The 14,087-nt window shown below is 33.8% G+C and overlaps 1 protein-coding gene across 2 annotated transcripts in view; it reads left to right on the top strand.

Annotated features, from left to right (window-relative positions):
- Nucleotides 1-13,006, top strand: part of SHOC2 (SHOC2 leucine rich repeat scaffold protein) — a 93,976-nt gene extending 80,970 nt beyond the window's left edge. For both annotated transcript variants that reach the window (XM_032880218.1, XM_032880209.1), the window contains exons 5-9: nt 3,192-3,380; nt 7,436-7,558; nt 9,834-9,971; nt 10,285-10,402; nt 11,947-13,006. In XM_032880218.1, the coding sequence (XP_032736109.1) occupies nt 3,192-3,380; nt 7,436-7,558; nt 9,834-9,971; nt 10,285-10,402; nt 11,947-12,155 (777 nt within the window). In that variant the 3' untranslated portion in view covers nt 12,156-13,006. The remainder of the gene's footprint in view (nt 1-3,191; nt 3,381-7,435; nt 7,559-9,833; nt 9,972-10,284; nt 10,403-11,946) is intronic.
- The last annotated feature ends 1,081 nt before the right edge of the window (nt 13,007-14,087 follow it).

Genomic DNA, 14,087 nt, shown 5'->3' with positions numbered 1-14,087 from the left:
ATAGAATCCACAGATTGTAGAGATAGCCCTGACAACTAGACTGTCTGGATTTTTGTCTTTCTTCGCTAGTGGTAATTTAGAATGGTAAAGATGGGTGGGGTTCTATTGTTTAAAGTCATCTCCTTTTCTAACAGTAATTAGCACAATAATTAGACCTTACTGGGATTTTTTTAGGTGTGATTTGTGAGTTTAAGTAAAATTGACTGCTTTTACAATGTCAGGCTGAACATAAAGACTGGGTGTATATTAAATTTCAAGAAGTGAGAAAATTTAAAATTTATTTTTATATCTGATTATCAGTGAAGGAAAACTAATAGTTATTGGGTACCTCTTAGGATACAGACATTGTGCTAATTAGTCTCATATATAATATTTTGTGACTAAAATTAGTCAAGATTTATTTTTAGTAGAAGAATTATAAAGAAGCTCCCTTCAGTCTGGCTGTGGAAGAAGTGTGTGTGTGTGTGTGTGTGTGTGTGTGTGTGTGCGCGCGCGCACAATGTATATGCGTTTTCATTCCCACATGCATGTATTTAAAGTGGCCTTTTTTCAGATGGAGAAGCTATGGGGGAAGCCCTTGATTGGTCCTGTTCAAATCTGGGAAAGGATTAAGTCTTATTTAAAAGGAGTCTATGTGCTTTGGAAACAGCATATTCCTAATGCAAATATGTAATTACCTGCATTTATAATAAGCACAATAAAGAAAACAACAAAATCCATTAGACAGCACTTAACTAGACATTCAAGCTGGGTGAGGCATGCACAATCAGGAAAGTGGTTTTCAACTGGGGTTCACTGCTGAAATCAGAGCTGGCAAAATGACCATATCGTTTGTTTTTTTTGACGACTCTCTGAAAATGGACTAGTTTTAATGTAGACACATAGAAGGAAAAGGAATTTATTAAATTTAAGTACATATGCTCAAGGTGTAAGGCTAGGGATTCTACATGGATTATCCCATTTGAATCTTCACTATAATTGTATTAATTATTGGGGTATTATCAAATAGGAAGGGTAATAAGACTTAAGATAAGTTATGTTTTTAGCCAGATTTGTATCTTATTTTCCTGAGAGTACTGTAAGAAATATACTGATTGTCTAATTCACCAAAGGCCATGTAACTGGTAAGTGGAAGACCTAGGATGGGCATCCAGATGTGTCTGACTTTAAGGAATTGATAAGCAACTTCATAGCTTCATTATATGCCCTAAGAGTGAAAGGTTGGAGAGTTGCCTTGTTGTTGCCTCTTTTCAGATTTCTGCAGTTTTTTTCAAAGAATGTCAGTAAAGTTAGCTACATGTAAGAATAATAAAAAAAATTTTTACCATGAGACTCAGAATTTCATGTACTTTCAGTAAAGTAGGATGTAGGCATTTTTCCAGAATTGACTGCCATGCAAAGTGTTCTCAGCACTCTTACCTGAGCTTTTCCTTTTATCTGTGTACATCAGTAGGCAAATGTTGAAAGCTTCTTAACATTCAGCATAAAGAACAAGTTTCAGTTCACCATATAATTATACCTTCAATTACATAGTTATTTCATTCTTTCAGCTGGTCCTACGAATCAACTGACACCTCAAGTACTAAGTCTTCAGTTTCCTCCTGCTATACAGCTGATATTTGAACGTTATTTAAAATATACACACATACATACCTCACACAGCTTGTTTCCTCTCTGATTGGGTCTTTACTTCAATCCAGAATGTTTCTACTACTTCTCCGAATATTTAAATTTTTTTTCATCCTTCAAGATCTAGCTCACTCTCAGTCTCCTTCCTGCTTTTCCAGTTACTCTAGTATTTCTTCTTTTCTTTAAATTTAGAGAAGGGACTTAAAATTTAAGCACTTATTATATCCTAGAGATTGTAAAGCTATTTATGTATTTTATCTCTTTAAAATGTCTTCACTACAGTTCAACAAAACAAGGCATCATCATTTTACAAATGAACAGATTAAGGTTTGGAGAAATAGTTTGCCCAAAGTCACAAGCCACTGAAAAATATAGCTAGGATTCAGAGTTGTTTTATAGCCTATACCAGTGTTTCTCACACATTAGTGTGCATACAATTCACTTGGGAATCTTGTTAAGATTCATATCAATTCAGTAGGAATAGGACACTAAGGTCTACATTTCTGACAAGCTGATGTTCTTCCTTCAAGCAGACTTAGAAAAGCAAGATAATATAATTATATTACATATAATTTATTATTGATTATATACAGTTATGTGTTGTTTTCTTTTTCTCATCTTTGTGCTTTATTTCTCTAAATAGGTTTTAGTCATTTTAATGGCAGAGTTTCTTTTGTAATACCTAAACTCTAGCACTGTGGTTACATGGTGGGAGGCTGAAGTGAAGGGATATGGGGGTAGTATCTGTACGAAATACTTGTTTGATAGATGCATATTTCCTTCTGAAATCTTACCATATGGAAAAACACTATTACATAATATCAGGAAGTGTTATTATCTTCTGAATTTAATATTCTTTAAAGGAGCCATTAAATTACTGAATCACAACTTACTCTGAATCAGTATTATGTTAATCTTAATAATAATTTAGAGGATAATTAACTCGGACCTGAATAGGGTTGGTCACATAGCAAGTGGCAGAGCCAGGACTCAGACTCAGGACTGTGTGATGCCAAAGATTCTGCTTTATAAGGTTCTCAAACTGGCCACTCAAGATACCTCTTAACCCTCAGACATATTTTCTTTATAGAGTGGTTTTTTTTGGTGCTTTGTTTTTTAGAGGGGGGAAATGAGGGAGGGGCAGAAGGAGAGAGAGAGAGAATCCCAAGCAGGCTCCACAGTCAGCATGGTTCAGTCTCATGACCCTGAAATCATGATCTGAGCCGAAATCAAAAGAGACATTTAACTGACTAAGCCACCCAGGTCCCCCTTCTTTATAGTGTTCTATATAAGCTAAAGCCAAGGAATAAAAATCAGATTTTATATGAGTTTTTCTGTTTCCTGTAAAATCTGGAAATCTGTTTGTTCCATAGTCCTGTAAGGCAATAGTTAGCTAGAGCTGAGTAGTTCTGTCCTCCCTGTAAGGTATCACAGAGCTAGCCCAACAATGAGTCTCTGTCACTTGTTACCTGAAGGCCCTTCGAGGCATTTGTGACTGCTGCTCTGTATTCTATGGAATAATCTTGTTACAATTCTAATTCGTATGTTTATTTTGTTTACAGAGTCTTTTATCAAGTCTTGTGAAACTGAATAGTTTGACCTTAGCTAGAAATTGCTTCCAGTTATACCCAGTAGGTGGTCCATCTCAGTTTTCCACCATCTATTCCCTGAACATGGAACACAATCGAATCAACAAAATCCCATTTGGAATTTTCTCCAGAGCAAAAGTATTAAGTAAGCTGAATATGAAGGTAAGCCTCTCTTTGTTTTGAGGGGGAGAAAAGCTGCTATTATTAGTACTTATACTAATATTTGTGTTTTCTTTATTAGTATGGAGAACACTTGTTACTTGCTGATGGAGTCTAAACTAATAGTGATACAACAGGACAATTTGTATTAGATAACAAATATCTTAGAGCCATGCATACTCTTAGCACTTTATCCTAAAGAAATAATCATAAATGTCCATGAAAGCATAGTTGTAGGGATATTTACTGTATAATTTTCTATTTAATTGGTACCAACCTAACAAAGGTTTCATTTTTTAATAGTGTATCTTTGATTAACTGTTAATACTATGAAGTCATTAAAAATAATACTCAAGGTTAGAAGAAATATTAATACCAGTTGAAGCATTCTCTATTTAGTAGGAAAAAGTTAAAGCAGGCAAGATTGTTAAAGCATCCACACAGTTTTTAAAAACTGTTCTTAATGCGCTTAAACATATTAAGTATCTATAGATTTATAGGTGTATATAGCCAAAATTTATTAAAATATGTTTATCTTTAAATACCGTAATTATTTTAAGGATGATCTTTTTTATTGAGGAATAATTGATATAACATTATATTAGTTTTAGTTGTACAACATAATATTCAATATTTGTATATTGGAAAATGATCACCTCACTAAGTCTAGTTAATATCCATCACCATACGTAGTTACAGAATATTTTTTCTTGTGATGACAATTTAAGATTTACTCTCCTAACAACTTTTAGATATGTAATACAATATTATTAACTATGGTTGCCATGCTGTATCTTATATCCCCATGACTGACTTATTTAATATCTGGAAAGTTTATACCATTGGATTCCCTTTACCCAGTTTGCCACCTCCTAACCTTTACCTCTGGCAACCATCAATCTTTTCTTTTAATCTTTGACGTTGGTGTTTGTTTTGATTCCATATATAAGAGGTATTTGTCTTTCTCCATCTGACTTATTTCATTGAGCATGCTGCTCTGATAGTCCATTCACATTGTCACAAACAAGATGTCATTCTTTTTTATGGCTTAATGCTGTCGTGTGTGTGTGTGTGTGTGTGTACTGAAATTTCTTTATCTCTTCATTCATCCATGAACACTTAGGTTGCTTCCATATCTTGGCTGTTTTAAATAATGCTGCGATGAACATGGGGGTGCATATATGTTTTTTAGTTAGTGTTTTCATTTTCTTCAGATAAATGCCAAGGAGTGGGATTGCTGAATTGTATGCTAGTTCTGTTTTTAATATTTTGAGGAACCTTTATACTGTTTTCTATAGTGGCTGCACCCATTTACATTCCCACCAACAGTGCACAGAGGTCCCCCCTATTTTTTTTAGTATCTTCACCAGCACTTGTTATTTCTTGTCTTTTAGAGAACAGCCATTCTGACAGGTATGAGGTGATAGCTCATTGTGGTTTTGATTTGCATTTCCTTGATGATAGTGATGTTATTAAGCATCTTTTCATGTGCTTTTTGGCCATTTATCTGTATGTCATCTTTGGGAAAATGTCTGTTTGCATCCTCTGCCCATTTTTTATTTTATTAACATATAATGTATTTGCTTCAGGGGTACAGCTCTGTGAATCATCAGTCTTAACACAATTCACAGCACTCAGCACAAACCTTCCCCAATGTCCATAACCCAACCACCTTATCCCTACCCCTACCCCACTCAGCAACCCTCAGTTTGTTTCCTGAGATTGAGTCTCTTATGGTTTGTCTCCCTCCCCAGTCCCATCTCGTTTCATTTTTTTCCCTCCCTTCCCCCCACAACTCCCCACCCTGCCTCTCAAATTCCTCATATCAGAGAGAGCATATGATAATTGTCTTCCTCTGATTGACTTATTTCACTTAGCTTAATGCCCTCTAGTTCTATCCACATTGTTGCAAATGGCAAGATTTCAGGGTTTTTTGATGGCTGCATAGTATTTGCTGTTGAGTTAAAGGAGTTCTTCATATATTTTGGATATTGACCCCTTATCAGATATATAATTTGCAAATGTTTTCTTCTGATGGGCGATCTTTAGTTTCTTCTTGCATATCTGTATTCTCTATAGTGAATGAGTTTCACATTTGTAATAAGGAAAAAGGAAGAAAGAAATGAAACCTGATTTTTTCCAATGATTTTGTTTATAGTGAACAAACTTTAGGCCCAGAAGTAAAAAGTAAATTGCCCGTATAGCTAATTTGTCGCTGAGGTGTAGGAATCCAGGGGACATAGATTTCCTGCTTCCAGGTATAAGTGTTCCATTGTATTATACTACAGGCTTTTATCTTTGATGAACTGCTTCAACATAATTCTAGGTCTTTATGAACTATAGTCTAAATGTAGAATTTATTGATTCTATGTATACTTGTAAATATATGTATCTTTTATGATAATTCTTTAGAGGTATGTAGTAAGTGAACTAGTGGGAATTCAAGATAATCTAACATAATCTTAAACAGTTATAAAATTACTGTTCATCATTTCAGTTATATGAGATTTAGTAGTGGTAATCGTATTTATTCTGAATGTTCTCTTTGTAATAAGAGTCTTGGAACACAGTCGTCCAGGTGTTCATTAGTTTTTTGCATTTGGTGATACATTTTTATGGATATGATGTTACTTTAACATTAGCTTGGAAAGGCTTGTTTTCAGTAAAATCATACTTTGCCTAGAGCTTTGCCTTAATTTTTCTTCAATAGCATGACAGCTGTTTAATAAATTTTTTTTTGAAAGAAGTCAAAATGAAACCTGATGTTTTCCTCCTCATAAACACCAGTAGTAAATTTTTTTTAATGAAAATGCTTTATCAAGCTACCAGTAGTTAATAAGTTTGTGTTATAATGAATAGGTAGTAAATGTAAATATTATAATAAAAGAAAAACTTGGTTTTCAAATGGATGTTTGCTACTTGGAATTAATCTTACCAATTATTTTGTGTAAAATGAGACAAGTAATTCATGTGTATTGCAGAAAAATTTAAAATACAAATTAACAAAAAGGACATAAAATAATCCTACCACTTGAGGTAGCATCACTGTTAACACATTGGCATGCATCAGGGGTACTGATGGTACTCTCTTGATACAAATAGCTCCCAACAAATACACTGTGGTAAGAGTTGTTATTGATGAAAATGTATTTTATATGTAGATTTGAGGAAGCAGGAAGAAAAATAGTCAATCACTGGTATATAGTTCACAATTTTTTCTGCATGTAGCTGTATTTAATTTTTAAACAAAATTGGATCATATTGTTTCATCTGTTTTTATTATTCAATGAGAAATGTATTTTTGCCATATCTTACGGATTTTTATTTTTATTTTTTATTTTTTTTCAAAGATTGTATTTATTTATTTGACAGAGGTCACAAGTAGGCAAGAGAGGCAGGGAGGGAGAGAGAGGAGGAAGCAGGCTCTCCGCGGAGCAGAGAGCCCGATGCGGGGCTCGATCCCAGGACCCCGGGATCATGACCTGAGCCGAAGGCAGAGGCTCTAACCCACTGAGCCACCCAGGCGCCCCTCTTACGGATTTTTAAAATAAAATCGGGGATACTATCAGTTAGTGTTTTAATGATTTAATTTGCTATCTTCTTAAGATTTTTTTCCTCTCCTCCTTTATTGCTCAGTGTCTCTAGAATTGCTGTTTATCTGATTTCCTCATGGGCTATAATTCCATATTTCTTCTTCCATTGTGCTCATGAGCATCCACATTTTTCCATGATTTCTGTATATTATTGTGAAATGGGAAAAACCTATTTTTCACTGGGACCTTTGAAATCTCAATTGTTGGTCTATATAGTATATTTTTCTGTATCCAATACAGATAGTCACATAAGGAACAAACTTCTAATTTAACTTCAAAATAAAAAGGTTAAACTACTTTGGAGGCTTAGATTTTTCATTGCTTTTTCATTTTTTATTTGGGTATCAAAAAGGGGAATTGGGTTTTTTGTTTAATTAAGAATTTTCTTTCCAAAGAGAGGTATATGTATATGGAGCTTTTTGTTTTTATCATTCTACTTCGGTTAATTCTTTTTGTCTTTGCCAGGACAATCAGTTGACATCACTTCCCTTGGATTTTGGAACTTGGACCAGTATGGTAGAATTGAATTTAGCCACCAATCAGCTCACAAAGATTCCTGAGGATGTGTCTGGTCTTGTTTCTCTTGAGGTGAGTATAAAAGAACTCCTTAGATCCTTCTGCATTCATCTTGCTTATAAAGTTTCCAGTTAAAATAAGCAATTTCTACTGGAGGAAGATCATAATTAGAAATGTTAGAGCTCTCTTAAACATAAAACTGTGTTAGGATGATGAGGTATTAACTTAATCTGGGCTCAGTGCTTCTGAATTACTCTTGTCCACTAAAAGTTGGTAGGTTTGAGTGCTATAAACTGTCTTTAAAAGAAATGTCTTTAAAATTTAGCATCTTTTAGAACATAGTTTTTCCCTTAACTCTATTTAGGAATCTTGCACTAATGTCTACCAGAATGATTATGGAGTCCTTAGACTGGCAATGAGGACCTTTCGTATGATTCTGGCCCACTTTTACATCCTAATTACCTAGTACGCTCTTATTTAACCAATTAGATATTTTCTTTGTTGGCAATTTGTGCATGTTTCTAGCTCTGTATACGTTTAATCTTTTGTTTTAAGATTTTATTTATTTGGCAGAGAGGGAGAAGGGAGCACAAGCAGGGGGAGCAGCAGCAGGCAGAGGGAGAAGGAGAAGTAAGCTTCCCACTGGGCAGGGAGCCTGATGTAGGGTTCCATCCCAGGATGCTGGGATTATGACTTGAGCCAAGGCCTATGCTCAACCGACTGAGCCACCCAGGCACCGCTCTACATTTAGTCTTATTATTCTCAGTATCTACAGTATCCTCTTCTCATCCCTTTTTTTCTTTTTAAATTATTTTCCGTAATTAAAGATCCATCTTACTGTCCCCTGAATTCTCCAGCTTCTGAGTCCCTGGAATGTTTGTCCTTTTTATAAAAAAGCTTACTAATAATATATATTTTTATGTTTGTTTGTTTGTTTGTTTTTTTATAAGATTTTATTTATTTATTTGAGAGAGAGAAAGAGTGAGAGAGAACATGAGAGCAGAGAGGGTCAGAGGGAGAAGCAGACTCCCGACAGAGCTGGGAGCCTGATACGGGACTTGATCCCAGGACTCTGGGATCATGACCTGAGCCAAAGGCAGTCACTTAACCCAACTGAGCCACCCAGGCAACCTAAATATATGTTTTTAAAAGTTTCCTCTGTATCTATGTTTTCTTAAAATCGAATTTCTTTTTTAAATTATTTTATTTAGTAAGGTCAAATAGTATGTGTAGTGGTTAAAAGCATGAATTCTGAACGAAGACAGATCTGGGTACAATTCCACTTTTATCTCTATTTATGGATTTAACTCCACCAACCTTCAGTTTCCTCAGCTGTGAAATGAAGATGATAGTATTTTCCTCAGAAGATTGGAGTTAGGACTAATGTGAAAATACAGACAATGCATTTAGTGCCTTGCAAGTAGTAAACTCAATAGCTACTGGGTTTTTCTGGTCTTATTATGTATGTTTACTTTATTATAGGTGGTATTACTTTGCAGGGAAAAAAGTGGGCATAAAACATCAACCAGAATCTTATGTAGGTCTTTCCATTCAGTGTTCTTTTCCACTATCCCCATACTCAGTGTTATCTTCCTAATACCGCCACCACCACTGTAATTTCTCTGGGAACAGGGACTATCTTTCTCAACTACTTTTTTCCCCTCTTCAGTATATTAGAGGATGGCTTGCAATATAATAAATATACCATAAATAATAACTATTGTGTATTAAAATAGGCAGTTTAGAAATCATTATCTCCCTAAAAGTGATGGTTTGTAAGGGGTTTTGAATAAATAAGTGGTTTCCTATCAGATACACATTGGTAACCACTCAATATCAAAATACCATTAACTATATGAATTTTAATGCAAGTAGTTAATTTTACATTTTATTTGTTATGGGTAAAATTAAACTTTTGCTTTCATTAGTTTCGACTTCAGTTAAATCTTTTATTTCCAATAGCTATGGTGATTTTTTAAAGAATAGTAAGTTGAATGTTTTATGTTACATAGTGAACATTGCTCTTAATATTCACTCTTTGGGGGGTGCCTGGGTGGCTCAGTGGGTTAGGCCTCTGCCTTCAGCTCGGGTCATGATCTCAGGGTCCTGGGATCCAACCCCGCATCAGGCTCTCTGCTCAGCAGGGAAGCCTGCTTCTCCTCCTCTCTCTGCCTGCCTCTCTGCCTACTTAGGATATCTCTCTCTCTGTCAAATAAATAAATAACATCTTAAAAATATATATATTCACTCTTTGGAAAATTAGCAGTTTAATAAAGTTTAAGCCACCCAGTGGTAGTATATAATTCCATTTCATGAATTACCAAACACTATCAATAATTTCTCTTAGGTTCTAATATTATCAAACAATCTTCTAAAGAAGCTTCCCCATGGTCTTGGAAACCTTAGGAAGTTAAGAGAATTGGATCTAGAGGAGAACAAATTGGAATCCTTGCCAAATGAAATTGCTTACCTTAAGGATTTACAGGTAAAACATTATCCTGGTGATTTTATAGTTATATGACTAAAGTTTTGGGGGTACATTCCAAACTGCACATTTTTCTTAAGAATTTGATATAATTCTTTAATTAGAGATTTTTTATTATAGCATTAGAGCTGAGTTTTATGTTTGCTTTTCACTTGCTAACAAATTATATACTTTGAAAGTAAAATTTATTGAGTGATTCTTACCTAATCTACCTATTAATTTATCTTATCAGCTTAGTAGATATATTATTTTAAATTTATATCAGTAGTAGGAAATCCATGTGTAACTATCTTTTATTTTGTTAATCTTTTAGAAATTAGTCTTGACAAATAACCAGTTGACCACCCTTCCCAGAGGCATTGGTCACCTTACCAATCTCACACATCTAGGCCTTGGAGAGAACCTACTCACTCATCTTCCTGAAGAAATTGGTATGAACCATTTGGATGCTTGACTCTGTACTAATTAGCTCTTGTGTGTTCAAGCAGTATTTCAGATAAATAGGACAAATCTGTTTTTGTCACCTGATGTTACCTCAGGGTCAAGATTCTCTTTCTCTCTTTTAAATAGAGCTCCAAGTATTTTGTTGGTCAGATGGTTGGTTTTGGTTAGGTTTCCTCATGGGATGTTAGAGTTAATATTGCTTTGAGAATATTTTGACCTACTTCCATTTCCAATATGTTTAACCTTATTTTAGAGGAGTTATTTTATATTTCTTCAGTTTAAAAATTACACAAGCTTGAATTAAACTAGTAATGTCTTATGCCAAAAGAACATTTCTTCTTGAGGTTTTAGGATTAATTTTACTATTTGATTAAATTACTATTTAACAGTATCTTGAAATGTTTTCAGTGTTTCATATAATCAATGTGACTACCTTGAATTTTAGTCGGTGCAAGTTGTAACCCCATTTTACAAAGAGAATTACCAATTGAGATTACATTATAGTTCTTAAATTAGTAATTCCATATATTATGTTCTTCCATCTAGATCATGCTGTTTCAGAGATCCTTTATATTAGTGGTTAAGAATGGGTTTAGAGTTATAATGTAAGTTATACTTTAATTTAAAAAAACGGTTTTGGGGTAAGATATATAATTCAAAATCTGGCCATGCTGCTTATTGGCTTAATGGCTTTGGGTAACATATGGAAACTCCCTAAGCTTCAAGTTTTCTACTTGTGTAAAGTAAGAATAATAATAGTAACTTCTCATAGTTAAAATCTTAAATGTAAACATCCATTACCTGATAGCCATTATTTTCATTAGTCTTCTGCATACCAGTATCAAGTATCACAAATTTTGAAGTTTAAAAATTAGAAAACATGGAAGCCACCTTCATTTCTAGTATGTTTATTCATCTGGCCTCATTTGGTTGCAGGAGACATTGCCTAGAAAGTGTGAATATCCTTAGACAGTCTAAGATAATTTTTTAAGATGATTACGTAAGTTGAGTTTTGGCTTATTGCCAAATAGTGATAACTCTCTCAGTGAAAGATTTATACGAAGTAACAAAAATCTTTGCATATGAGAAATTTATTTAAAAAAGAGATCATCACATTGTTTATAACAGGAAAGTGATTGTAGGCACCAGTTTACAATAAACTTACTTCTGGAGTTTCGAAAAAATACATACCAATGCCAAGCTGTCCCAAACAAAATCTTTAGACATGTAGCATGTGTATTTAAAAAAACCCTGAAACTTGAAAACTGACCGTAAAGGAAGAAATTCCAATTTAAATGGTATGGAACATGACCTGGACATCAGAGTTCTTTAGATCAGCCCCACTTGATTTGAATATGCAATAAAATTGGGAGATCCACGGTTGTAGAGTTTTAAAACGAAGGGAAGAGAATAAGAGTCAGTGTGTATTCAGTATATATAATGCCCAGGATAGTTTCCTGCCCAACTGAAATTCTAAAATAGTAACTGATTTTTTAAAAAAATAGTAATTGATTTGATTTTTTTTAAACAGGTACACTGGAGAACCTAGAAGAACTATATTTGAATGACAACCCCAATCTACATAGCCTTCCCTTTGAGCTGGCTCTTTGCAGCAAGCTTTCAATCATGAGTATTGAGAACTGTCCACTCAGTCACCTTCCACCTCAGATTGTTGCTGGGGGTCCTTCTTTTATCATTCAGTTCCTAAAGATGCAGGGTCCATATCGTGCCATGGTCTGATACAAATCTGCTGGTCCCACACACTGTTCAAAAATAGACTGCCATTAATGTTTCATATCTATATCTGTATCTATTTATGTAGATATTGATATATTTGGCAGATTTATAAAGACTGCATTATGTGTTTCTGCTAATAGAGGAATCATAGCCATTTAGATTTTTTTTAATTCTGTACAAAAAGCTTATATAAGTTTTCTTTGCTGAACTTGATGGATGTTTTTCTGTTGTGTAATATGATACGCCAGTTTGCTAAAAACATTTGCCAACAAATTATGAAGTTATTAAATTTAAGGGCCAGAGGTAGTATAGTTAGATATACTTTCTCTTAGCAAAAATAATGGACAATTTTGTTGCAACTTTTTATATACATTTTCCCCTTACCAGTTGTCAGATCATTGTAGTATTATAGGCCCTAAAGGTAGAATTTTTCTTTAACTTATTTTGAAATTTGAGATTTAAATTTTATATATTGTTTACAGTCAGAGTAAATCACTGGATTTTTTTTGTTTGTTTGTTTGATTTGCTCTGTTTTAATCAGTGAAATCTAGTTTATATCCTCTGCTAAAGAATTTGCATCAGCTGGTTTAAATATTAAAAGATATTTGCTTATTGAAACAACTGGCAAGTGAAAAGATACAGTCAAAAATTCTAGAATTCTTTTAATTGTGTTTCTCTGATCAGTTGTAAAGCAAAATACATGAAGTGAGTCTTTAGGTTGGGGGAGGGTATTGAGATCTTTTCTAGTATAAATATCTTTTCTTAAGTTTGGGGAAACAGAAACTTATAGTATGGAAGAGTTTTCACTCCGGAAAGTTGCAGAATGACAAAAACTAACAATAATTTGGCAAAAAGAAAAAAAAAAAACCCACATAAACACACACACATTCTATATATGTATATACAATGCTATATAGATATGTATTTATTATATCATAAACTACAATAGGTAACTTTAAGGATTTCTCCCTAGCCTTGTACAATGAAATGAATGTTTTTCTTTGAACACTGCAATATATGTATGTTTCAAGGTTATTTAACAGTGTACTATGGTTTTATATCTTGACTTGCCTTGTACATCTCTCAGTTCTGGAATATCTGCGTCTAAGCACAATATCTTCACACTGTGCTCTATTGCTGCTGAACTAAATGCACTTTTCCCCACATTTGGGGCACTGGCTTCAAACAATTCAGTTCAGTACCATTGATTTTAATCTCATTTTTCCTTTCTTGGTAGCTGTTAATACAATTACGGAAAAGAGGCACATTGTATAGAAGCCATTGATAGTTCAGTGGAAATTCTGTAAGATGTGCATGTGCTATTTGATATGTTTTCTTTTGCTTTACTGCTTTTAAGGCTAGCAGTACTGTAAGTGTGTGCCCGTTAGACAGTAATCTTACTTTTGGTAGTGTCCTTCTAAGTCCATTAATTATTAAAGAGACAGAGCAAGTGCATTCTAGATACCATCCTAAAAAACATTTCCCATATAATGAATGTTATGTGTAATTAAGTATTGCTGCTTAGTTTTCTTTTTTTTTTTTTTCCTCCATTTGGGTGGGCATTGTGTTTTAAATAAAACCATTTTTGAATTGAAGCTCTATTAAAATGGAAATTTGGAGTGTTTTCCTTTTTCTGGCACTCACAATAGGGACTTAGTTTGAAGTCGAACCTGGATTCGTAATTGGCAATTTTTTAAGGAGCAAGTAAGAAATGGAAGGCAGGTGAAGATATAAAACCCTAGAATGCTTAAATGTGCTGTAAAACTATTGTAGATGTCACTGGATTTTACCAAGTAATATCCTTTCTTCTTTTTTTCTGTCTACTGTGGCTTTTCAGTTAAAATTTTGTTTATAAAAGGAATTTGTTTATTACAGCTCTATATATCTATGTGTATGTGTTTTTTTTAAATATCATATCCAGTTGTGTTTATATAT

This window comes from Lontra canadensis, unplaced genomic scaffold (assembly GCF_010015895.1).
Source record: "Lontra canadensis isolate GAN:19392208 unplaced genomic scaffold, GSC_riverotter_1.0 scaffold3, whole genome shotgun sequence".
Taxonomy (NCBI): domain Eukaryota; kingdom Metazoa; phylum Chordata; class Mammalia; order Carnivora; family Mustelidae; genus Lontra; species Lontra canadensis.
The sequence above is the reverse complement of the archived record's forward strand: the minus strand, read 5'-3'. Positions and strand labels throughout refer to the sequence as shown.